The 27,840-nt window shown below is 39.3% G+C and overlaps 1 protein-coding gene across 7 annotated transcripts in view; it reads left to right on the forward strand.

Annotated features, from left to right (window-relative positions):
- The window catches only part of DAB2IP (DAB2 interacting protein), a 321,975-nt gene that overhangs the window by 106,919 nt on the left and 187,216 nt on the right, over positions 1-27,840 (forward strand). For all 7 annotated transcript variants that reach the window (XR_004232236.1, XM_031954227.1, XM_031954231.1 and 4 more), the window contains exon 2: positions 21,853-21,956. Coding sequence is in view for 6 of the 7 variants with exons in the window: in XM_031954227.1 (XP_031810087.1) it covers positions 21,853-21,956 (104 nt within the window). In the remaining variant the exon portion in view is untranslated. The remainder of the gene's footprint in view (positions 1-21,852; positions 21,957-27,840) is intronic.

The raw sequence follows: 27,840 nt of genomic DNA on the forward strand, positions 1-27,840 counted from the left end.
GTGCAGTGGATAGAGTACTAGCCTCAGACACTTAACCACTTCCTAGCTGTGTGACCCTGAGCAAGTCACTTAACCCCAATTGCCTCAGCAAAAAAAAAAAAAAAAAAAAAAAGAAAGAAAAGAAGAGAAAAGAAAAGAAAAAAAAAAGATAATATGAATAGTGAGTTACAGAAGCAGAATTAGAACACAAGCTCCTGCCACCTTCCCTCTCTATTTATCTCCCCTCCCACTTCCCAAGATTCCTTCACAGAGCACTGGGCGTGGAATCAGGGATTTGTTTTTGAGGATAAAATGAAATATTTGTAAAGAAAGCACTAAAAGGAGGCACTTAGGTGGTGCAGTGATAGAGTACCAGGGCTGGAGTCAGGAGAACCTGAATTCAAATCTAGCCTCTGACCGGGCAAGGCATTTAATTGTGATTGCCTCATTCCCCAAAAAAAAGGCACTGAAAGTATAATGCTAATTATTCTTATAGTTATTACAATTGAATGACCACTCAGCCATGGCTGAAGAAGCCTGAACCAGATAAAATCTAATTGGGAAATGGATAACAAACTAAAGAAAGATACAATAAAAAATAATGTTAATATGTAGTTTTCTAAATGAATATCCTTCAGGGATCTAGTAGCGAACTTTATTTATGGTTTAGTGGTCAACTTTTCTCTTGAGTTTGACACCACTTTTAGAAAGTAAATAATTCCAGTACATATAGAAAGCTGATTCTTCTTACCCTTGGAGTGAGTAGTGAAAGGCAAGATGAGCATCCTGAAGAAGGAGGACATGCAGGAGCTGAGGTGCTCAATGAGATTGAGATAGAGAAAGTGAGAAGAGTCACCCGGCTTTATATTGGTGGCATAGTAAATACTAAGCTGGCCTTCAAGTTAGGAAGACCTGAGCAAGTCTTGACTTCTGAAGTGCACTTAAAGACTACATGGCAGAGGATTTTATGGGGCTTTCCTGTTTGGGAAGTCCTTACGTCAATGACATCACAGTCTTGGCCAAAAAGAGAACAGCTTCTCTAGTAGAAACATTGAACTGGAAGACAAGATGCTACACCTGCCTCTGCCCATCACTCTTCATTAGGTGGTCTTGGGTGAATGACTTTACATTTTGATGTCTTGGTCTTCAGCAGTGGGTTCAGATAAAACTGGGTCATCCACACTCTCTTGCCCTGCTGTCTTCCTCATGACCCATAGCCCAAATCTGTGAGTTAGTTGGCAGAGGGAGGTGTTCAGGGAGCAGTCATTGGATTTCATTAGGTGGCTGCCTGAGTTAAAGGGTATTCAGTCTACACCTCCCTAGTTAAATCACTATTTAATTCATCAGAGCAGATTTTCCAAATGTATTCATCTTTCCTTCAGTCTCTTAAGGCTCATCCTCTCTTAAAATTTCTTGAGGGAAAAGGGTTGAGAGTGGAAAAAAGTTTAAGAAGCTCTGCTGTAGTGGATACCATCATTCCCCGGACTTACAACACCAGGGTTTGCCTCAACTCTTCATTGTCTCTCATCCTCTTATCCGATCTGTTTCTAAGGCTTGTGGATTTTACCTTTGTAATATCCCTTCTCTCCTCTGACACTGTCACTACTCTGCTGCAGACTTTATGCTTGATATCTTGCAATAGCCAACTAGTTGGTCTCCTTGTGTATCCACTCCAGTCCATCTTCCACTCAGCTGTCAGTGATCTTCCTAAAACACAGCTCTGACCATTCATCCCCCTTACTCAATAAACTCCAGTTGTTACCCATCATCTCTAGGATCCAATACGTAAATCCTGTGTTTGGTATTCAAAGCCCTTCCTAACCTGTCTGCCTCCCTCCCTGCCCTCCACACCCTTCACCTTTTCAGTCCTCTTAACAACTGGTACTTTCCCATATATTCTTTGATTCGAGGACATTGGCCTTTTGTTATTTCTCCTACAAGGTATTCTATCTTCCAACTCCAGGCATTTCCCCTTGCCTGGAATGTTTTCTATCTTTGTCTCTGCCCTGGCTACCCTGCCTTCCTTTAAGTCTCAGCTAAAATCTTACCTTATCCAGATACATTTTCTGGCCTCCTAGTTTAGTACCTTCCCCCTGTTTATTATTTTCCATTTATCTTATATATTTTTGGTTAGGACATAGTTGTTTACACAATATCTCTTCCTTAGGCTGTGAGCTTCTCAGGGACTGGAATTGTTTTTAGCCTTTGTATCTCCAGCCTTAGTACAGTGCATGGCACATAGTGGATACTTAATATTTACTGACTGAACTACTCAGTGGTTAGGATCAGAAGGAGGATCTAATTGGGACTGGGAAATTAAGTAAAGGGACTTTACTACAAACAGAGATAGAGCTTGTTAGAGCTAAAGTTTTAATCAGCTGTTGTATGTTTTGGGAGAACCTTTGTGTGCCAGCTGAAAGGGACCTTTTCCCTTTTTTTTGGCAAAGTACTAGAGATACTGTTAGAATTGAGAATGGGGGAGCAACATTGCTAAAGGATAGAGCATAGAGGGAAGAGAATGGGGAGGTGGGGTGAGATGACTTCTTTGTATTTGTTTCCTGGCTCTCTTCCACCCCTACCTTCCCACCCTCCCCACTCTTGGCCCAGCCATGTGCTAAAGATAACACTAATCTTTGAAATTCTCTTGGTTTTCAATAAACTCTGCATGGCATTGTTCAGGGTAGGCATTGAGCCTGGCAAGGAGAAATTTAGAAGGCTCTGCTACTTACCAGCTGTATGCCCATGGGCAAGTGCTTCACCTTTCTGGACCTCCCTTGGTTCTTCTGTCAAGTGAAGGAGTTGAAGTAAATTATTTCTAAAGTCCTTTTTAGCTCTAAATCCTCTGATCCTAAGATGCCTGCCCTCCAGGCCCAGCCCTATTGACTTATGCTGTCAGCTTCATTCTTTTACCATGCCAATTAGCTGAGGTCGGGCTTCTATGTCTTAGTCCCAGAGTAGAGACAGCACCAGAAAGTGAAGATGAGAGTATATAATATTTAATCATATTCTGTTATCCACGCAAAGACAAGCCATTTTCATCTCAGTTAGAATTCATAAAATTGTAGGGACTCTGAATTTTCCCTTCATGCTGGGGAAATGAGGGAGAGGGGCAGGCAGCACAGATGATTGCACTGGAAGAGTATAGTACTTGTCTTGGATTGCAGACCTGGATTTTGATTCCCTTACTACCTACCACATACACTGCAATCTAATGACACTGATATTTTTGCTTTTCTATGAGTAAAACATTTCATCTCTCATTTCAAGGCATTTTCTCTGAATCCATGCCTGGAATGTTTTCCTTCCTTATCTCTGCCTCCTGGCTTCCTTCAAATTTCAGCTAAATTCCACTTTCTACAGAAAGCCTTTCCTGAACCCCCTTAATGCTATCCCCTTCCTTCTATTGATTATCTCTAATTTTTCCTGTAGATGGTTTTTTGGGGTACATTTTCCGCCCCATTATCTACTTTATTAGATAGGCATTTATATAGTGCTTTAAAGTTTGCAGAGTGCTTGACAAATATGATCTCATTTCATCTTCATTACGCCTGTGACAGAGCTATTGTTGTTATCCCCATTTTTACAGATGAAGACACTGTGGTTGGAAGAAGTTAAATGATTTCCTCAGAATCACATAACTAGTAAGCATCTGAGTCAGGGTTTGAACTGAAGTCTTCCCGACTTCAGATTTAACACTAATCTCTGTGCTACCTGTCTACCTTAAAATTGTAAGCTCTGTGATAGTAAGAACTGTCTTTTTGCCTTTCTTTGTATCCTCAATGCTTAGTACAGTGTCTGGCATATAATAGGCACTTAATAAATGCTTTCTTCCATAATTGTGTACCATTGGACACTAAGTCACTTCATTTTTATGGGCATGAGTTTTCTCACTTCCTCAAATGTTAATTAACACTTCAGTATTTCATTGCTCAGTGCTTCCTCAGAGTGGGCATTCCTGACTTCCTTGCATGTTGTGACACCTGTTACATATATATTTTTTTTATATATAGCTTTTTATTTACAAGATATATGCATGGGTAATTTTACAGCATTGACAATTGCCAAAACTTTTGTTCCAATTTTTCCCCTCCTTCCCCCCACCCCCTCCCCTAGATGGCAGGATGACCAATACATGTTAAATATGTTAAAGTGTAAGTTAAATATAATATATGTATACATGTCCAAACCGTTATTTTGGTGTACAAAAAGAATCGGACTTTGAAATAGTGTACAATTAACCCGTGAAGGAAATAAAAAATGCAGGCAGACAAAAATAGAGGGATTGGGAATTCTATGTGGTTCATAGTCATCTCCCGGAGTTCTTTCGCTAGGTGTAGCTGGTTCAATTCATTACTTGTTCTATTGGAACTGATTTACACCTGTTACATATTGATCTTTGCCATTTGCTGTGACTGAAAAATTCATCACTTTATGGGCCAACCTGATAAGACTTTGTGAACATAAACTTGTTTATTATTATTATTATTATTATTATAACTTTTTATTTACAAAACATATACATGGGTAATTTTTTCAGCATTGACCCTTGCAAAACCTTCTGTTCCAAATTTTCCCCTCCTTCTTCCCATCCCCTCCCCTAGATGGCAGAGAGTCCCATACATATTAAACATGTTAAAGTATATGTTAAATACAATATGTGTATACATACTTATACAGTTATCTTGCTGCACAAGAAAAATCGGATTTAGAAAAAAAGAAAAAAAAAACCTGAGAAGGAAAACAAAAATGTAAGCAAATGATAACAAAAAGAGTGTAAATGCTATGTTGTGGTCCACACTCATTTCCCACAGTTCTCTCTCTGGGTGTAGATGTCTTTCTTCATCACTGAACAAATGGAATTTGAATCATCTCATTGTTGAAGAGAGTCACATCCATCAGAATTGATTGGTGTATAGTCTTGTTGCCGTGTACAATGATCTCCTGGTCCTGCTCATTTCACTCAGCATCAGTTCATGTGTCTCTCTCCAGGACTTTCTGAAATCATCCTGCTGGTCATTTCTTACAGAACAATAATATTCTATAACACTCATACACCATAACTTATTCAGCCATTCTCCAACTGATGGGCATCCCCTCAATTTACAGTTTCTGGCCACTACAAACAGGGCTGCCACAAACATTTTTGCAGATATGGGTCCCTTTCCCTCCTTTAAGATTTCCCTGGGATAAAAGCCCAGTAGTAGCACTGCTGGATCAAAGGGTATGCACAGTTTGATAACTTTTTGAGCATTGTTCCACATTATGCTCCAGAGTGGGTGAACATAAACTTGTTTGGTTCTCAGGCAACTGACATTCTGTTGTTCGGTTCCTATCTGAAGTCCTGCCTGCTGAGGAAATGGAGGACCCTTAACAGCTTCTATTTTGTCAGTGAAGTTTTCAAAAAAAACAGGGTTGTCCTCATACCAAGATAAAGATTGAAGGGAAATTTTATTAGTATGGGAAAAATAGGGATAAGAATACATTAATTGATTGAAATATGTATGTTTGGATGTTGAGTGGATGAGAGGAATGACCCAAATAACACATGGGAGGTATGTCTTTCTTAACAAAATAGTGAGTAATGAGAGGATTGTCCCCCTGATTTGCTGGACTGGGGCTTTGGGGAGGAGGGGATGAGGACTCTCTATCCCCGTAGAGCCTGCATGAAGATGATGCCTGTCCTAGTCCCTTCTGGTCCGTCCTTCTGGTTGAACCTCATGGTCCTTGTTGTAGGGATTAATTGGCACATGCTCCATGGGGTGGTCTTTGCTGTAGACTCCAGTCCACAAGATCCAACGACTTCTAGGATTACTCCATTACACAGATAATCAGGGATGGGCAGACTATAAGATTTGTCATGAGCTCTACTCGATGGCAAATCTTATTTGAACCTTAAGCCTTTAAAAAATTGAGACATGATCGTGATTCTTCATGATCACATTTGGGGTTTTCTTGTGAAAGATACTGGAGGGGTTTGTCATTTCCTTCTCCAGCTCATTTGATAGATGAGGAACCGAGGTAAACAAGGTAAAGGACTTGTCTGGGATTTCACAGCTAGGAAGTGTTTGAGGCCAGAATTGAACTCAAGAAGGTGAGTTCCTGACTCCAGGTCTGGCTCTCTATCTGATGGACAACCTAGCTGCCCCTTTAAGCCTTAAAATAATTTAAAATACAGATACACACACATAAACCGTATAAACATATCTCAAAAAATGAAAGGATTCTTTTTAAAACATTTTAGTGATTTCCTCTTTATCCTTTTGGGGTGACTGCTTTGCATATCAGGAAAGGAAGTGACTTTCCTGGTCCAGAACATTAGGTACTCACATGGGGAATTGGGGTTTTGTTTTCCTTTAGGGAGGGTCCCATGGAGTCTTTCCTCTAACTCCTATCCTGCTTCCCTCCCCCAACCCCTCCCCAGTTAGCACTGAAATGGAATCGGTTGTAGCTGCCGGGAGGGAATATCCAAGGAAGGGATTGAGGGAGAGCATGGTGCTTGTGTTCCAGAGCTCTGCCTGGGCAGAGTAGCTATTTTTAGACACTGCACTCCAGAAGAGGCCCTGCAACATTTGTTCAATATTTAATTATCTGTCCAAAATCAGCCCATATGGCCATGAGTTTTGAAGCAGACCTTGGTGGCAGTATTTCCTCTGATTTGATTGCTTAAACATGGATGTGAGGGAGATCTCAATAGCTCCAGAGAGCCAGACAGACAGACAGATAGATTGGGGGCAAGAAGGGAGAAGGGAAGGTGAGAGGAAGAAAGGGGCAGTTAAAGGTGAAGGATAAAAAAAGAGAGATGGGAAGAGGTGAGGAGAGATAGGATGGAGGAGAAAAAGGCAGAAAAAATATACATGTGTGTGTGTGTATATATATATGTGTGTGTGTGTGTGTATACAACACATATATGTATATTTTTTCAATCCTTAGAATATTATTCTTGAGACTCTGTGGATTAGATGAGTCATATGTGTGTGAGAAGAAAAAAAAAACCTTACAGATTATGCCAGTTATATCAATTAGAACCTTTGGAACAGTGGGTATTGAGACTGTAAATCCTAGTGAAATTATAACCACATTAATAAATGACCCTATTTATTCAATACTTTACAATTTACGACTCTTCCCTTCTGAAGCAGGTATTGCAAGTGTTATCCCCATTTTGCAGAAGAAAAACAAACATGTGAAGGTCAAAGGACAAAGTCATATAGCCTAGTAAGGGACAGAGCCAAGGTTTGAATCCAGGTCTCCAGATTCTGGGAGTAGTAATCTTTCCATTTCACTGCTGCCCCTCATGCAACAGTTTTTCATTTTGAGCATCTGTCTCTTGCCTGTCTCACTCTTCCTCTGTTGACTTTGCATTCTCATTGGCTGCCTGAGAAACAGTTTTGGGCTTGTGTTTTCCCAAAGAAACCCTGTTTGTCTTTGCTTCTTCTTTTCTCTTTCTGACAGTGTTAGTGTCGGCTGTGGGACTGGCTTTTTTCTTCCCAGACTTGGATTTGACGTGCTAACAAATGCTTGTGAAACTGAAAAGGCTGAATTGAAGAGCTCAGGGTGAGAGGTCTCAGAACCACAGATAAAGAGGAGGTATCTAGGAGAAAAACATTGGGATTGGGGTTTTCATGGTTAGAAGGAATTAGGAAGAATGGGTACGTGAGATACTTTCTTTCACACTCCAGAAAGAGAATGTGTGATGTCAGTGGTTATAACAAGGCTGAGATTAGATTCCTGAGTCTGGTAGAATGAAGACTGTTAAAGTTGGATGGGGGAAGGGTCCATCTATAATAATCTATTTATTTAACAGAGGAAACTAGCTGGGAGAGGGAGCCTGCCTTTCCTAATGTCCTACAACAAGTTAGTTGGACAGGTCTTTTCACATCTTTTTTTGAAAGTCATATAGCCTAGTAAGGGACAGAGCCAAGGTTTGAATCCAGGTCTCCAGATTCTGGGAGTAGTAATCTTTCCATTTCACTGCTGCCCCTCATACAACAGTTTTTCATTTTGAGCATCCGTCTCTTGGTGATGTGATCCCTTTTACTTCAAAAGTCTATGTATGACTATTCTGTAGCCACCGAAAGTCAGAACTCATGAGTTAGTGGCCCAGGCCAAAAGTCCTCTGTAAAGGAGCCCAAAGTTGGGTCCTTACTCTGCCTCTAGCTTACTGTGGGATTTTAGGTCAGTCACAACCTCTCTGTGCCTCAAGTTCAAATGAGATAATAGCTATTAGGGTGCTTTGCACAGTTAGAAATACTACACAACTGTAAGGTATTATTATACTAAATATTAATTATTATTATTATCCATTCATCACTGAGTGTAAGGGGGCTAATCACAGGGTATAATCTTGATTCTAATAGGATAGGTCTAGAAATGATAATACCAGCTCTTAGGAATTCTTACCCTCCTCTTCCTGGTTCTACACCCAGTATTCCAAGAATTAAGCTAAAGGTGGGAGAAAAGGGAGGAGCAATACTCCTGAAGGGAATCAAGATCCTAGCTAGAATGGGTTCTGTTCTCTTACTGTGATTCAACATTGTTTTCCTAAATTCTTTTTAGCTCCATCAGAGAAGGCACCAGGGAATTAAAAGTGAGATAAAGTTGCCCCAATCAGCTTCTCACAGAAGGTCTTTGCAAATGTGGAATGAGAATATTCCTGAAGGTTTCATTCTGTGTTCCTCTTAGAACCAATCTCAGAATATGACAGAATCTCATAATTGGAACTTGCCCACTTTGAGCTGATCCTCATACGACATATTCTCCAATCCTTTCACTGTCCTGGTAGAATGGAATGGAATAAGCATTTATATAGTACCTCCTGCATGCCAGGCTTTGTACTAAGCAATTTACAAATTTTATCTCATTTAAGCCTCACAACAAATCTATGAGGTAGGTGCTGTTATTAAACTTTACATTTACTCCACACTACGAGGTGGTACAATAGGTAAAAGTTGCTGGATTTAAGAATCAGGGGTTCAAATCTTGCCTCAGATATTTATGAACTGTGTGACTTTGTGCATATCACTAAAGTTCTCTCAGCCTGTTTCCTTCTCTGTAAAGTGGGGATGGATAATAATAGCACTTTGGAGAATGATGAGAAAATTTGTATTGCACTTTACAAATCTTAAAGCATTCTATTAGCGGTCATTGTTATTTTTGCTGTTATTCATATCCCCATTGTATTTCATCTAATTCTAACTGGCTAAGGAAACAAGGGAGGAAATAAACATTTATACAGCTTCTACTACATGTCAGGTGCTGAGTTAAGTACTTTAGAAATATATCATTTGGTATCCACAGCAATGCAGTGAAGTAGGTGCTATTATTATTCACATTTTTACAGGTGAAACTGAGGTAAGGGATATTAAATGATTTGCTTGAGGTCATGCAGCTAGTAAAAGTCTGAAGAGAGATTTGAACTTGGGTTTTCCTAACTCTAAGCTGGCAGTCTTCCTCCACCAAGCTGCCTAGTTAAGAGTTGTAGTCTATTAAGATCTTTTTGAATCTTGATCGTCGTCTAGTGTATTAGCAATCCCTTGGAGTCAACATCAGATTTAACAATCATGTCTTTTCTATGAAGCACTACATAGAATTTCCAGTCTCTCTATTTTTGTCTGCCTGCATTTTTGATTTCCTTCACAAGCTAATTGTATACTATTTCAAAGTCCGATTCTTTTTATACAGCAAAATAACTGTTTGTACATGTATACATATATTGTATATAACTTATACCTTAACATATTTAACATGTATTGGTCAGCCTGCCATCTGGGGGAAGGAGTGGGGGGAAGGAGGGAAAAAGTTGGAACAAAAGGATTTGCAACTGTCAATGGTGAAAATTTACCTATGCATATATCTTGTAAATAAAAAACTATAATAATAATAAAAAAGAGAAAAAAATAGTTGATCATCACAAAAAACAAAAACAGTCATGTCTTTCAAAATCATTGAAATCACTCATAAAAATGTTGAATTGTATAGGGTCAGTTTAGGTCCCTGCGGGGCAGTTAATGTAGATTTCTTTAAAATTGGAAGCAATCATCTTTATTTGACTTCATTTGACAAGAGCAGTATTATTGCAATTTAGAGAGAGGGGATGATTTTTCCATGGTCATATATAGCAAATTAGTAACTCCGTTGAGAGTTGAATTTGATCTTCCTGACTCCAAGATCATCATTTTTAACTCTCTATGATCAGTGATACTGAGAAGTTATGTGGATTTCCAAAGGCACATGATAAGTCAGTGGTTTAGCCCTGCTCTCCTCACTGTTCCCCCTATTCCTGATAATCAGGTGGGTGGTAATCAGCTGAACATTATCTACATTCTTCACCCCTGGACACCTTCGTTTCCAGCCTCTGTCTTATGTAGTCCATGCTTTCCTCTCCTGCCATAGCACCCTAAAGGTGGACTTCTACTTGGAGGAAGAGAAGGGCAGCCTTTCCCACTGTTCTCAAACCCTCAGTTATGGGCAGTGCCATACCAAGTGTTGTCTGGCCTGGAATTACAGGATGTTCCTGAGGCCTCCAGGTTGCCATGGCAACTAGTAACAGCCATTTTTCATGATTAGGGGTATCCATTGCAATGGAACTAGCAGCATTTACATGAAACTGAGTTTATTTTATTTTATTTATTTATTTTTGTTAGGACTGTCTCTGGGTAGATGAAGGTTGAAATGTATTTCTTCTTTATTTTAACTTCAAGCTAGTTCTGCCAATAATTGGTTAAGTAACATTGGATAAGTCATTTCTCTTTGGGCCTCAGTTTTCCTTATCTATAAAATGAAAGGGTTAGACTGAATGATCTCTAAACTTCCTCTTGGCTTTCTATGAATCAGAGAACAATTACTTATTAAATTATATAGATATGCTAGAAATTCTCTAAGAGAAGGGAGACAAAAGAAGATGTGCTGGTATGATCAGAGACTGTTTATCCACATGTGCCACACATACCTATGTTTCTATTTTGTTATGGCCAATATTTCCCAATAGGCCCATATCCAGCACTAGCTAGATGTGCTGACTAAAGTTCAGCACAATCCCAAACAGCAGAGAGTCCTTTGGCAAAGAGGTTAATGTCCCAGGTCAGTTGAAGAAGACACAGTCCAAAACGCAAATCAGCCTCAAATAGGGCCTGCTGGCATTTGACTTTACATGGAACATTAGCTAGTCTCCTGGGCTCATGCTGGACCCTGGCTCATTAGTGACCATTAGCTGCAACATGTTGTAAGATAAATCCAAGGCAGATGCATATGGCTGTGCGCTGCTTCATTTTTCTCATCTTTCAAATGAAGTTAGCAATCCTTACTTACCCTGTCTCTCAAGCGTCTTGATGAACTCATTCATTTATTCATTTGTTCTTTTCCTTCAACAAGAATGAAGGGACTGCTATGCACTGGCTTCTAACTCTGTCCCTGCCACAAACTAGGTAAGAAACTGAGATACTGATTCTAATCCTCTTGGGCTTCAGTTTGTCCAATGGTCAAATGAAGGTCCTCCTTGCTCCATTCTCCTTGGACAGGACATCTCCCCCTTTGGGCCTCAGTTTATTTTAAAAATGATGTTATATTATTGGGTCTGAGACCCTCAATTTCTACTCAAAATCCTATCATATTATGAAAGGAAAGGTATTTGTGCTCAGCCAGAGCGAGGCAGGTGGGGGGAGAGAGAAGGAAGCCAGTGCCACATGGGGAGAAATTATCCCTATGACGGGGAAGGATGGCTCCCCAAGAGACATATTGGAAAGTGTGCATATGACTAAAGATTGTAGAAGCACTGTATATGGATGAAATAGTACTGAGAATAGGCCCCACAAATAAAAGTAATGAGTAAGCAGAGGTGGAATTTAAACTCAGGTACTTTGGGGGTATTATGAGGATTCCAAATCTGCTGTTACTTCCATTATACTACATGCTTCTTTTACTGGCTCCTTGAGCAAGGCATTCCTTGCCTCAGTTTACTTATTTGTAAAATGAGTAGTTTGGGCAAAATCACTTCTAAGATCCTTTCTGGCTCTAAAATTCTATAATTCTAGGATCCTGAGATTCCTTGATTTTGTAAGTAGTACCCAGTGAGCTAGAAAAGACCCAGCATCAGGAATTCTGCTAGAAACTGGGGTTATACAGAGAAAGGTTCCCTGTTATTTGGAATTGGTCTAGGAGAGAGAGAGGAGGCACTTTTATACATAAATAGCATAAATTAGATTAGGAAAAATGCATGAGGTAGAGAAAAAGCTTTGAGATTAGATGAAAGAATGGCCGTTTTCATCTGAAGCAGCAGGATCAGAAGGCCTTTTTGGAGAAGGGAGTTTGAAAGGATCAGAAAGAGACTAGAGAGAGATGGCAATTGGTAGTGGTGGTGGTCCTTCATTTTCAAAAAGGACCAGTGATATCATGAGAGATACCTTGACTTGCTCATGAATTAGATTTAAGTGAGGCAGCACCATGAAGAATCTTTAGCCTCGCTCTCTCCTCTAGAGTCCAGTGGCAAGACAAAAGTCAAGAGGACTGATGATGGCTCTGATGACCTTGGCCTTTCTAAATTAAAGTCTTTCCCAGACCTCAGTTTGTCTTTGGGAAGGCCCATTCAATAACTTAGAGTTGGTAAGAAATGAGACACAAGATGGTTCAATTTATTATCTCAAAAATATCATTCTTGAAGGAAAGACCTTTAAAGTTTCTGGCCAGAACAGAAAAAAACAATAGCTATTTACACTCATTTTAATCCATGGCCATTGTGGGGATAGATAGGAGGAAGGGAGTCATTCCAACTATAGGGACACTGGGAAGACCTGATCATAGCAGCATACAATCCAGAACTTGAGAGTATTCTGGAGGTCATTCCATTCAATCCTTTGATCTGAGAGGTGAGAAAGCCAAATGTCTAGATACATTAAAAGACCTGCCCAAGATCACACATGGAGTAATTAGCAAAGTCAGCATTTGGACTCAAGTCTTTTGGTTCCAAACCTATGCTATTTCCACTATATCAGTTTTCCTTGACAGATAGAGTAATAGACGTGAGAACTCAAAACTGTAAATGACTGATGATATTATTTTGTTAATGTTAACTTCAGTCATTTTTTTCAGTCTTGAATCTTCATGGTCCCATTTGGGGTTTTCATGGCAAAGATACTAGAATGGTTTGTGATTTCCTTCTCCAGCTCATTTTACATGAAGAAATTGAGGCAAACAGGGTTAAGTGACTTCTCTAGGATCACACAGTAAATATCTGAGGTCAGATTTGAACTCAGGACGATGACTCTTTCTAATTCTAGACCTGGAACTCTTATCTGTCCACTGCACTACTTACTCTCCTAACAATTGCATTATTACCTTTCATCAAAGTTATTCTTCCATTATCATATGGCATCTTGGAAATTACTCTTTGAAGACTATACTAGTGAAGTGTGAGTCCTGATTGGATTTACCATACTTTGGTGCCTTGAGGTCAATCTGGGTCAGGTAGGGCCATGTGTATATTTTGGATTAAAATCACAAAGGTTTTGAAGTATTTTTATTAAATGGCATCACCTGAGTTCCTAGAATGAATGAGCTTTGTTGCTTTGTAAACACTGTAAACAGGAATCAGCTGATTCCTGTTCAAGTGTGTTTATGTCTTTAAAAAGTTTCTAAAACCTTGTGTCCCTCACCAAGCCCTGAATCTGAGCAGTGGATCTGCCCCACATAATGGTACAAGCCGAACTTTTTGGCAGAGATCATCCAGCTTTCTTTTCATGAAGGAATGCAATATGTGTTTCAATGAAATTTCCGAAACAAGAGCTGAACTCCCAAATTAAGGCAGGCTACTGCGCTTGCCATTCATTTGTTCATTTATTATTCACAAATGAATATTGAATGATTTTTGTATGCAGAGACTTGTGCTGAAGGCTGGAGAAAGATTCAAGATTTAGGGATGACACAGCCTCTGCCTTTGAGAAGTTCATAGATTAGTAGGGGAATAAGACACAAACACAGATAAACATAATACATGATATTATATTCTAAGTCCCTTGTGCCTTACAGCGGTGGAAAATAAAGTTCTGTGGGCTCAGAGTCACTCCTATAAATTGTGGGCTGGGACAGGATGAGGTAGCATGTCAACTGTAGAGATATGGTTGGGAAAGTGTGCTAGTTTTGGCATCTGCAGACCTGGATTAGAATTCCAGCTCTGCCACTTAATACTCATGTGATCTTGGTTTCCGTTTCCTCTTCTGTAAAATGAGGAGACTGGACTAAATCACCTCCAAAGCTCTTTCCAGCTTCAAATTTATGACTTTATGAAGCAAATATGTGTATACACACAGCCATGAAAAATTCCTTTCACCATCCCCTCACTGGCCTAGAATATTTATAAAATGCCCCATTAAGGGAGGAGTTGGTGAAAGCAGCTTCTTCTCAGGATCTCTTTGGGGTTTCTCTATTCTACTCAAGTTCTTACTCCTAAATGAAAGAATGCAGGAGATACTTTGTAGCCTCAACAAAGACAATGTTGTTGGACAAGTTATTTATCCAGGAGTGAGATTGGGCCCATTAATCATGCACAGTGCCCTAAGCAGTCCAAATGAGATGACTAGCTAAAATAATGCAAACTACTTTTTGCTAATAATTTGATAATTAAGCTTAGAATTCTGGCTTCCTCAGTTTGTTAATGCTGGAAAGACTAAAATGATAATTCTGAGATGACATCTATTCTAATACCTTCAATGATGAGAAAACTGGAGCCCAGAGAGGGAAAAAGTTTTTTCTCAAGGTCACATTGCTAGTTATTAGTAAAGCCATATTTTTATATCCATTTTTCCTAATCCTTAATTTAGTGGTTTTACCACTATTTCATTGACATTGCATATCTTTGGGTTGAACGTTTTCATTTCTTTAGTCTTGCCTCAGCCATGGGAAGCATGTGACATTGAATACCTTACTTTACCCTTTATGAACCACAAAGAGAAGCCACTATTTCATTTGAAAGAATTTGGAAAAATTCTTTCTTGTCAGTTTCTTGTCTCCCTAATAGGAAGACTCTAGACCAGGGATCCTCAAACTACGGCCCGTGGGCCAGATGCAGCAGCTGAGGACCTTTATCTCCCTCACCCAGGGCTATGAAGTTTCTTTATTTAAAGACCCACAAAAAAAAGTTTTTGTTTTTACTATAGTCCAGCCCTCCAATAGTCTGAGGGACAGTGAACTGGCCCCCTATTTAAAAAGTTTGAGGACCCCTGATCTAGACTCTCAGAGGAAAGAGGTATAGAAAACTGGAGAGGGGACAGGAGATGGAGAAGCTTTGAAAAGATAGCCTTGAATTGTACATTCAGTTCAGAGGTTTGTAAAGCATCTACTGTATATGAAAGCTTGTGCTAAACTCGGGAAATAAAAAGATAAATAATCATAATAGTTTTTGTCTTTAAAGTGCTTACTATGCTAACTTATTCAAGATGAGCTTTTGAAATGTTTCCAATCATGGAAAGATTATCTATCTATCTACCTACCTACCAATTTATCTCTACTTGTGTGTATACACACATGCAGCCACTACATACACACACACACACACACACACACACACACAAAATGTATACATTTGCATATTTAGTACTTACACACTCATGTATGTCAATACATGAAAGCAGCATAAAACGTATTATTTGGAGATATGTATGATTACAAAAGGACATGGATAAGTCATGGAATGAGAAAGAGAAACATCCAATGGTCAGTTTGAGAGGTACATCGATAAACTTGAAATAGTAAACAGTTCAGCAAAAGGTTTCCAACTTGTCAGGTATATGTTTAAAGTATAAAGGGGAATTAGGATGAAGTTTGGAAGGAGTCAAGTATTTGAATGACTTGTCATGGAAGAGGGATTAAATCTGTTTTGCTTGGTCCCAAAGAAAAGAACTTGGAGCAGGAGTTGGAAGCTTTTCATTGCAGAGAGACAGGTCCTTAGTTAATGCTTGTTGATTGATTTACTGATTCTAAGAAATGACTTTCTAATGAACAAAACTATGCAAAAACTGACAGGGCTGTTTTGAGAAGTAATGGGCTTTCCCTTACTACAGGTCTTCAAATAGAGGCTGGATGACCACCATTAGTTATGATGCATACCCAATAGTTCCTTAACTGGATCTTCATCTTTGATACATCCCTTCAAATCCTCCCTTTTCTGAACTTGTCTTACACTGCTGTTCTAGTCTATTAGGCATGCAACCTTGGTGTCATTTTCAAAACAACTCACATATGTATACTCTCTGTCTCTCTGTCTCAGTATCTTTCTCTGGGTATGTCTGTCTCTTTTCTGAACTAGGTGATAGTTGTGTGAATAGAAGCAAGGATATATGTATTTATATATGTATGTGTATTTACATGTATATGTATACACACATAAGTATATGTATATATCTGTATTTGCTCAAATATTTATTAACTGTGTGATTGTGAGCAGGTTATTTAACCTTGAGAGGCTTCTGTTTTCTTATTTATCAAACATGGGACAATACCTTCAGTCCTACTTTATAGACTAAAATAAGATAATCTCTATAAAGTCATTTGTGTGACCCTGGACAAGGAATTTTACTTCTCTGTATCTCAGTTTCCTCATCTGTGTAGCTGAGGGAGGAAAAGAGTTGGGCTAGATAATCTCTGAGATCCTACTCAGCCCTAAAGACAATATGATAGTATCTAACCTGTCTCAGTGTGAGGTTGTTGGGTGGCATGAGAGAGTCAAGAGTTAGAATTTCCATGTAGTCCTGTTCTCAGTCTGTACAAAAATGACCCTCCCACTCCAACCATCCCTCAATTGCAACTATTGAAATAATTTTCTCCTTCCCTCACATCTTTTCCCATTCCAACTCTGTCCAGGTGCCACAGAGAGTTTCCAGATGTGCTGACCATGTCTTTATGCCCTGTCCTTGAGTCCATAAATTCCGATAGCACTTGGTGTGCTACTTCTAGTATCACATCCAAGATCCCTTTTTTTGGGGGTGTTTAAAGCACTTAACAATGTGGAGCCTTTCTACATTTCTGATCTTAGCCAAAAGCCCAGAACACACACCATGATCCAGCCGCAGTGGCCTTCCTGCTTGTTCCTCACACATGACATTCCTGTCTCCCAGTTGCTTGTTTAGGCACAAGTGATCTGAGTGATCCCCTGTGCCTGGAATGCACTGCCTCCTCATCTCTACCTCTTGATATCAAGTCTCAACTCAAGCATCCTCTGCAGGTCTTTTGGCATCTCCCCAGTCACTTGAGCTTCCTCTCTAGTCACTTTCCTTTTACTTAGCATATATCTTGTATGTATTTTTGAATTTATATTGTTTCTCCCCTTTTAGTGTGTAAGCTTCTTGGAGGCAGGAATTATTATTGTAATTTTGCCTTTCTTTGTATCTACTTTTCTTGTCATAGTGCCTACCACAAAATAATTGTTTACTCTGCTTAATTGATTGAAGTATGGGTTATTACATTTTGTAATTACAGTGGACACCTTTAAAAGGAGGGCAGACACCTTCCTGGATCCTGGAAGGATTCAAGTTTTCCAGCTTAGAGGGTGACAGTTGACATTTTGCCAAGGGAGAGCCAGTGGGTATTGATTTGAAATTGTTGTTCCTCTGCCCTATCTGGGCTAATCTGGACATATTGGATCATAGGGATGATGTGACTGCCACGACTCAGTTCCATCTGGGAAGATGCTGTTAATCCTCTTGTCAAGAAAGGGGCTTCACTTGTTTCTAGGTCATCCATGTCATCATGCAGAGATCTGTAAGGTTTGTGGCTCTTCTAAGTGATTAATCATGGTCTGGGGATTTTTACTAAGCAGAGGCTTCCTGGGAGGGAGGATCAAATAGAAATTCCCCTGTTTGGCATTTAAACTTCTTTATCACCTGACCCTTTCTTGCCTTTCTAGTATTCCTGCCTTTTATTTCCCCATACATACACAATGAGCTAGCTACACCGCCCCACTTGATGTGGGCACAATATTCCCATCTTTCATCTCCATGCCTTTGCAACTGTTTCCCATGTCTGAAATATTGTCCTTTCTTGTCTCCACCTCAGATTCCCTGGCTTCTTTCAAGTTTCAGCTCCAGTTCCACTTTGTGTAGGAAGCCTGTTCCATTTCCTCTGCAGCTAGCCAATATTTTCCTCTCTCATATAACCTTCCTTCTACTCTGTATACATCTTGTGTGTACGTGTTCTCGTGTTGTTTCCTCTATTAGAATGTGTGCTGCTCGAGGCAGAGACTATGTTTTTGCGTTTCTTTATATCCGGAGTGCTTGGCCTATAGTAAACACTGAATAAATGCTTGTTGACTGGCTGACTGATCAGCTGAATGTTTCACTGCTTTGTGAAAGCAGCTACCTCTAGCCAGGAACTTGTAATAAGCATGGAAAGGAATATTGGGACCAGATTGTGAAGTCCTTTAAATGCTAATGGAAGAGTTTATATTTCATTTTCTAGAATAGGGAGTCACTTGAGTTTTTTGAGGTAGGAAGCGTAGTTTGGAGGGGAGGAGGTGACATGATCAGATCTGTGCATCAGCATTATTCTTTTAGTAGTCATGTAAAAAGGGACTGATTTGAGGAAGGAAGATCAAGTTGGAGACTTTTACAAGGTATGATAAGGGCTTGTGACTTTTTTATGGGTTTTCCCTTCCCAGTGCAGCTTACAATTATTTTATGCCTTTGTAGATTATCTTTATGAGTACTGTGACTCAAAGGATTCTTCAGCTCTGTGAAGGTAGGCTTAAGATCAGTTAGGCTGGTCCTCCTTTGACAAGTACACCCTGCCCATTGCTAGGACTGTATTTGAAGCTTGGAAGGATTTGCTTCCAGGTTGTTATTGGGCTGACATAGTCTTACAGAATGCAGAGTTACCTTCAAGCCATACTGAGAGACCAAAAGAGTATAACAGAGGAAGCATATTTAATAAATGTTTTATTACATTGATTTGAATTGAATGCTAAGGGAGACAGATTGATGTCCTTGTCTGAACATGTATTACAAGTGGCACCAAAGGGCTAAGAGGTAAGGTCTTAGGGCTTGTCATGTAGGAAAACATATACTTTATATCTGAAATAATGGGTCTACCCTCTAAACCATACCCTTAAAGATATCATTGTGGCTGCAGTTAGGGGATAGTTAAGGTGGGAGGGTCATTTTGTACAGACTGAGGAGAACATTATAGGAGAAGGGCAACACATGGAAATCCTGACTCTGAATCTTATGCCACCCAAAAGCCTTGTACTGACAGGTTAGATATTATTGTATTATAGTCTTTAGAGCTGAATAGGATCTCAGAGGTTGTCTACCCCAATTCTTCCCCACCTTCAGTTACACAGATAAGGAGACTGAGATATAGAGAAATAAAGTTACTTATCCAAGGTCACACAAAGCATTTTACATAGATTATCTTATTTTAGCCTCTGAAGTAGGTACAGAAAGTATTGTCCCAAATTGTATAAATGAGAAAACAGAGACCTCTCAGGGTTGAGTAACCTGCTTACAGTCACTCCGTTAATAAATATTTGAGACAAAATTTGGACCTAGCTTCTCTGATTCCAGATCTAGAGCTTTAATTATTTGTGGCTTCCTTGTCCCCAATTGTGATTGACCTCAGTTCAGGGTACACCAGGACTGTGGGTGAGTATCTTAGAGACAGAGGCATTTGGTGGTTTGACCACATAGATGACCTGGGGCTTGTTAGCCTTGTCATGAAGTACCATCTGTTCCCCACAGCACACAGGGTTGGGCCTCAGGGAATTCCCTCCTGACATAATTTGGTCCTTTCATTCATCCTGTTTATCCTCTGAAAAGAAACCTTTCTGACAGTGGCTTTTACCTTCTTAAAACATCTGTTATAGCTGTAGACATCATAGTATGAGTATTAGACTTGGAAGTACGAGAGTTCTGGGTTTGAATTGTGGCTGTGACACTTATTAGTGATTTAGTGTGTGATTTTGGGAATGCTATTTTGTGTCTCTGAACTTCAGTTTCCTTACCTGTAAAATGGAAGTAAAAATCTATCATAGGGTTGTTGCCTGGAGAGTGCTTCACAATCTTTAAAATGTTGTAGAAGTTGATATAATTATTCATCTCTTCTGTTTTAAATTTTCAGGAATCATTGATAAAAATCTGAAAAATAATATGGAAAAGTGGGACAAATTCTGGTTTTAGGAGACCAGACTGAATCAGCCTGATTTAGTACATGTGCTTGGGAGAGTTGGGAATCACTCTGGAACTCAGTTTCCTTATCCAGTAACATAAGTATAGTGATGCTTATACTTCCTATCTTTCACAGTATGGTTGAGAGGAAGGTGCCTTGTAAACTGCAAAGCAAGATAGAAATGTGGGTTACTGTTATGAACTGGAACCTTAGGCTCAGCTGTTTCTGCAGTCATTAGAGTCCCACATCAGGCAGGTTCCAGGAGATTAGCTCAAGAAGTGTGGAAAGCTCCCAAAATAAACCTGTCTCAGGCTCTTGAAAAAGCCTCTTTCAGAGCAGAGTAATGTGGTGATTGGATATAGTTATGTGTGTTTCTATGTGTCTCTGTCTGGGTAGAGGAAACAACCTCTTTTGTCTTTTTCTTCCAGTCAAGCTTAAAGTCTTTATTGCTATGAAGATCACTTATATTTTGATGATAGGAGAGGCAGTGGGAAGAAGGTTTTGGGGGTTTTGGAGGACAGGTTTTGGAGTCTAAAACTCCTAAGTTGGAGCCCTTGCCTCTGCCACTGGCTGTGTCATCCAGACAAGTCATTCAGCCCCTCCTCCCAAGCCACTCTCTTCAGATTCTAAGTCTCAGAGAAAGGATTTCCTCACCTAGAGATCCTTATGATAGGGATGAAACTCATAGATTAGGTTTGAGAAAAAATTTAGATAGTACAAGACAGAGTTACAGTAATGGTCTAGAGGCAGTGAATTCAGATCCTTGCTATCATACTTCTCCATTCTGTGTGTGGTGGATAAGTCATGGAAACTTTGTGAAGCTCAGTTTTCTCATATACAGGCAATGTAGTGGAAGCAGTACTGCATTTAGAGTTAAAATACTTGGTTCTTCTATTTACTGCCTGAGCAAGGTGGATTCACCTCTATGAGTTTATGAACGTGAAACCACAGGAGTGGAATAAGGGTTCTTTAAGTTCTACCTTAAAGTCTTAAATCCAATGGTGTAAGCAAGTGGAATATGGCTTGTACCTCGTAAGTCACAAGGTCATTGTGGAAAGAGTGCTTGGTAAGCCTTCCAGGGTTCTCTAAATTTCAGTTGATTTTTGATTGTGATGGCCCAAAAAGTACTTCTTGGTCTGTTAACTCCCCTTTTTCTCATGATGGCCCTGTGAGGTAAGTGGTGCTAATGTTATTATCATCATGTTACTGAAAAGGAAATTGAAGCCTATTGAGAGGAAGCAAGTTGCTCAGATTCAGTGGCAGACATCTGGACTTTTAGTTCCATGCACTTTCCCCTATTCCATGCTGTTTTTGGCCAGCCTATGGGGCCAGATTCAGAGATAATAGCTAACAATAATAGAGTGCCTTAAGGTTTGCAAAAGCCTTTCATGTTATCTCACTTGATCCTCACACAACCCTATGAGGTATGTGCTATTTTTATCTCTGTTTTACAGATGGGGCAACTGAGCCGGAGAAATGCTAAGTAACTTGTCCAGACTCACACAGCTAGTAAGGAGACATGCGGAAACAGAGAAAACTATTTGCTCCAGCAGAATGTGACCCCCATTTTTTAGATGAGAAAATAGGTTCATTAAGTTTGAGGTGACACAGGTATATCAGAGGCAAAGCTAGGATTCCTCTGGACCATCCGTTCAGTGTCTTTTCCATTACACCAGTTTGCCTTCCTTACATTGTATTTACACTTAATTTTTCATTCTCTGTTTGCAGAGTCGCCCCAAGAAAGGTCGGGGCAGCGGCGCACCATGCCCAGCAACCTCTCGGATAGGAGCCCCAGCATGGAGCCTTCAGCTACAACACCATTCCGGGTCACGGTAAGTATCTTTGTGTTACTGCAGTCCCTGCAGGACCTCTTTGTGGAAGTTTACATAACAGGAATTTTTCTGGCCTCCCTCCATCTAGGTATCTGTTCAATTGTTCCCCAGAGCTGAGCTCCAAGGCCTACTGGCAAGGAAGTTAAGAGGAGAAAAAGCTCCCAGCAGGCAATGGGCCTGTTCCCAGAGCTGGGGACAATAGGTCCTATTCCTTGGACACTGAATCCTGTAGCCTGATCTCCAAACCCAATAGACTCTGAGGGATCTATCCCGACCTGTGCCACAAAGATGACAAAGGGAGAAAAATGAATAGGTTGGATTTTCAAATATCTATATAATTCTAGGCTAGAGGAGCCCCTGAAGCTCATTTTTAAAAAGCGATGTGCAATATCCCCCACTCTGGATCTGGTGTTTACAATTAAAGAAATGGGTTCACTATGGGAAGATTTGTTTTGTGAAAAGCTACAACCAACAGGAGCAGAAGGGACTCCTCCTCTGCTAAGTGAAAGGGATGAGTTAAACATTCTCTCAAGGTCCCTCATAGGTCTGGCATATTCTGTTCTGGGTTTTCAGTGTTTGCCTCATATTCTGTGTTCCAAGATTCCTTTCAGTAATTATGTTGTATGGTTACAACAGTGTCTTCCTCAGTCTCTTCTAGTTGGCTTTTGTCTTTGGCAGAGAAGAGAAGGAAAGGGCCAAGGGAACTGTGGAAAAGGCAGGGATTTGCTTACCTTCCCAGAGGTTTACCTCCATTCAAAAAAAGAATAGGGCCCTTTCACTGCATCCCAAGTTGGCCATCAAGGACAAAAAGAGTCCTTTACCAGGGACAAAAGTTTTAAGTTTGGGCCATGGGACTAAACTTAAAGAAAATTTGGATTTTCCCTCAGGGAGGAATCTGGAAAGGGAGCAAACTTTAGGTACAATTTTGAGATCATTTCTCTACTGACATTTCTAACCCTAAGATAGTATGATTCTCCCACCTTGCTTTTTATCTCACTTCATCCTCATAGCATCCCAGTGAGGTAGGTAGGGCAAGAATTTCTATCCTCATTTTACTAATGAGGAAATTAAGATTAAAAGAAATTTTGTGTCCTCTTCAAAGTCATGCAATGGTGGATCATGGCCTAAAACCCTAACATTCTGACGACCAGCATAATATTCTTTCTTTTACTTCTTCATTGTCTGATCTCATTGTCTTTCAAAAAGAACACTGGACTTGGATTAAATCAGAAGACTTGGATTTGAGTTCATCACTGTAATTTAGGATCTTCCAGCCTTAGTTCTCTCCTCTATAAAGGGCACTCTCCTTCCTCCTCTTCTTTTTACACAAGGCTGTTATGTTGCTTGTGAAAATCGCAGGGCTACAAAATCATGGCAACGTTACAGAGCCGGAAACTGAGGCCCAAGGCAATTAAGTGACTCTCTCTAACATAACAGAATTGGAATTCAAACTCGGGTCTCCTGAGGCTGAGTCTTGTACCTTTCTCCTATCCCATAATCCTTTTCTATAAAGTTCTGTGCCACAGTAAGACATACCCTGAACTGATGGGATTTCTTAGCCTCATCAAACTAACTGGTAATACCAGCTCAATAGGCCGGGCAATAGGATGGCAAAAGGCCTAGAAATTCTGTCCCCAATTGACTCACTGATAAGAAGGGAAAATGTTCATTTGTTTGTGGTCAATAGGAAGATATTGTCTTGAATCCTCCCAGAATTCTACCATGTATACATAGGGTTTCTGGATCAGCCTGTACATGGCACCTTTCACTAAAGCTCTCTAAAGACCATTGGACAAACCCAATTTCTACCAATTCACCCTTGTTCAATAATCTTACCTCCTTTGCTCTGAGATCTTTCACTCCCTCCCACCCATCCATCCTAGTGTTGAGCAGGGAAGGAAAAAAACAAGGAGTTGTAGTGGGATTGAGTAGGGTTGTTTCTTTGCTGAGGACAGAAGTAACATGATCTAGAGTCTGTAATGGTCTGGCTTTGTTCTGTTCAGATTTAGTTGTAGAGAAATACACTATAGTGGCTTTCCTAAAGAAAAGAAAATAATCATTTGAGTGATTTGCTTTCTTTGAGACTTTGTTTCCCCATCTGTGAAATGTGGATGGTGTATTTGGTGTTCTCTAAAGTCTTTTCCAAATATCTAGGTGTTAATTAAAGATTTTGGAATGTGAAGCAGAGAGCTTTTCAAGACTATCTTTTATCTTTATTTAATTTTTTTTTGCGATCAGTTTTCCATGGATCATTAAAAAAATTTTTTTTATTAAAGCTTTTTATTTACAAACCATATGCATGGGTAATTTTTCCAACATTGATCCTTGCATAATCTTTTATTCCTAATTTTCCCCTCCTTCTCCCCACCCCTTCCCCTACCTGGCAGGTAGTCCGATACTTATTAAATATGTTGAACTACATGCTAGATCCTATATCTATCTATATCTATATCTATCTATCTATATACACATATATATACATATATATGTATATGTAGATTATTTATATATATATATATATATATAGAGAGAGAGAGAGAGAGAGAGTGTTATCTTGTTGAGCAAGAAAAATCAGATCAAGAAGGAAGAAACAGAAAAATTGAGAAAGAAAACAAAATGCAAGCAAATAACAACAGAGAGTGAGAATGCTATGTTGTGTTCCACCTTCTGTTCCCATGGTTCTCTCTCTGGGGGTAGATGGCTCTCTTCATCACTGCATCACTGCACAAGTGGAACTGGTTTGAATCATCTCAATGTTGAAGAGAGCCACATCTCTCAGAATTGATCATCGTATAGTCTTCTTGTTGCTGTGTGCAATGATCTGGTCCTGCCCATTTCACTCAGCATCAGTTCCTGTAAGTCTCTCCAGGACTCTCTGAAATCATCCTGCTGGTCATTTCTTACTGAACAATAATATTCCTTTTATTTATTCAGCCATTCTCCAATTGATGGGCATCCACTCAGTTTCCAGTTTTTTGCCATTACAAAGAGTGTGGCCACAAACATTTTTGCACATGTGGGGTCCCTTTCCCTCCTTTAAGATCTCTTTGGGATATAAGCCCAGTAGTAACACTGCTGGATCAAAGGGTATGCACAGTTTGATAACTTTTTGAGCATAGTTCCAAATCACTCTCCAGAATGGTTGGATGTATTCACAGTTCCACCAACAATGTATCAGTGTCCTAGTTTTCCCACATTCCCTCCAAGACTATCTTTTAAAAGCAAATTTTATTAATATCATTTGTTTTCATATAACATACATTTCTCTTATTTTCCTTACACTTACCCTTCCCAGAGAACCAGCACATATAACAAAGAATTTTTTTTTTAAGGAAAAAAAGGAAGGGAAAAAAGCTATTAGAAAAACTGATCAACATATCCAAAAAAAAAAAAAAAGTCTGAAAATCTTTTTGTCATTATCCAGCAATGGATCTCTCCCTTCCTCAAAGTAGTTGGGGGATAGAGGATGGGGAGGTAAGGGAATTATGTGAATAATAATTATTAGTAACTGCTAGTACTTTAAAGATGACAAAGTGATTTATATATATTATAATGATCCTTATAACACATCTGTCACACACATGCTAATATTTATCCCATTTTGCAGATGAATAACTGAAGCTAGCTAGAATAGTTAAGGGAGAGAGAATAAAAAGTGAAAAAGAGAAAGTAATATTTTCACAACTCATGTTGCATTGGACCTTATAAACCTCAAGTGAGATACTGAGTGAGAGAGAGCTTTGTAAATTGTACCACATATTAAAGATTATCATTGTGATTGGAGTAGGGTTTATTTTGTTTTGGGGCTTACATTATGAGTCATTCTCTCCCTCCTCTGTCTACAAAACCCAGGAGAAGTTTGTTTTTGTTTACAAAAGGGACTTCAATCAATGTCAAGCAGGAAAAGTATATCCAGCACCACCTCTTTTTTTTTTTTTTAAAACCTTGGGCGGGAAGGAATGTGAGGAGCCTGTTGTTACCACTTGGAATGAGAGTGATAATAATGATGATGGTGGTGGTGGTGGTGGTAGTGATGAGGATGATGGTGGTAGTGATGGCAGGAGTGGCAGCTCATAATTATATGGGGTATCTCAAAAGTTTTAGTGCATCTTTAAGTTTTAATAGTTTAAATTATATTAAACTTTAATAGCCTAATGCTGAATTATGTTGAAAACTGTACCAATTAGATCTTAAAACTGCACTTAAGATACCCTGTACAGCACTTTAAGGTTTGCAAAGCACTTATATGCCTTATCTCTTTTGTTCAGCAGTATAATCCTATGAGGTAGCCGCTATAATTGTGTAGGTAGGTGGTACAATGGATAGAGATCTGTGCCTGGAGTCAGAAAGATTCATCTTCCTAAATTGAAATCTGGTCTCAGATACTTACTAGCTGTGTGATCCTGAGCAAGTTACTTAACTCTGTTTGACTCAGTTTCCTCATCTATAAAATGAACTGGAGAAGGCAATGGCAAACCATTATAGTATCTTTGTCAAGGAAACCTCAAATGGGGTTATAAAAAATCAGGCACAAGTGAAATGAGTAAACAACAGATACTATTATTATCATCCCAACTTCTCAAATTGAGACTCAGTTTAAGTGATTATGTTTAGGGTCTCACATCTTATAAATAGCTAAGGCAGGATTTGAATCTAGGTCTTCCTGAATAAGTCCAGCACTCTTTCTACTATATCTTAAGTTTGGGTAGCAACAGGATGATGACCAAAACAATCATAGTATTTGATGCACTTTGCAAGTATAGTATGTTACTGGTTAGTCTCTCTCTCTTTTTTTTTTTTTAAGATGGAAGATTCCTGCACCTGAAGGTCCCTGGTCATAAGGCCAGAACTGAACTAACAGGAAGTTCTGTCCATCCCTAAATATATTATTTTTTACCCTTTAACTGTTCAAAGGAAAACCTACAATTCTTCACCTGTAGGTGAAGTTATATGCTTATCATTGTCAAAGTAGGGTGGGATACTCAGTTTTAGAGAAGGAACTTGCTGAGGTCAGGTATATGAATTTCCACTGTGAAGCTTTCCTGGAGTTTCTTTTACTGTCTTTATAATGTCTGTGATGATACCAGTGACCTTGGAAGTGACATTAAGCTTTCCACAAGCTAGCTCTAACTTGTCTTTTCCAGACTGATTTTACATTATTTTTTCTTCATGCAGTCAGTCTACTTTCCAGCCAAACTCGTCAACTTCCTTTTGCTTGTATCTGTTATTCCATTTCCCATTTGCATTCCTTTTCACAATGCTTTACACATGATAAGCACTTAATAAATGCTTAATGAATTGAAGAGAATGTGAAGAGAATGAAGATTTTTTAGCTGATGACATGGGTACAATTTTCTGTTTCTCAATCCTTAGATCTAGTGACTCTGAGGTAAGGATTTCTTGTATCCTAAAGGCGGATTAGTATACCATTCTTAAGTTCCTTTATTGATTCAGAAGTAGGAAGGAACTGGTAAAATCACTGCTCTGACAATCAAGAGACCTGGATTCTGATCTTAGCTATAACTTTGTGATCTTGAGAAGTTTATTTAATTTTCTAAGCTTCCATTTCTTTACCTGGAATCTGAGCAAAGCAGACCAGATGCCCTTTGTGCTCTAACAATATGTCTGTCTCTGTCTTTCTGTTTCTCTCTGTATGTATATATGTGTATGTGTATGTGTGTGTGTGTGTATATATATAAATAGATAGATATGTATGTATGTTTACATGCATATATACATACTTATTTCTCTTCTCTCTGTACTATTCTACAATATGTAGTTCCTGCCAATCCTGACTTTGTATTCTTATGTTCTTTGTTTTCATGTCTATCCTTCTTCACTACTTTTAACAAACATTAGATGCCTTTGGGCTTAGGCATGGGTG

Source organism: Sarcophilus harrisii, chromosome 2 (genome assembly GCF_902635505.1).
Source record: "Sarcophilus harrisii chromosome 2, mSarHar1.11, whole genome shotgun sequence".
NCBI classification, from domain to species: domain Eukaryota; kingdom Metazoa; phylum Chordata; class Mammalia; order Dasyuromorphia; family Dasyuridae; genus Sarcophilus; species Sarcophilus harrisii.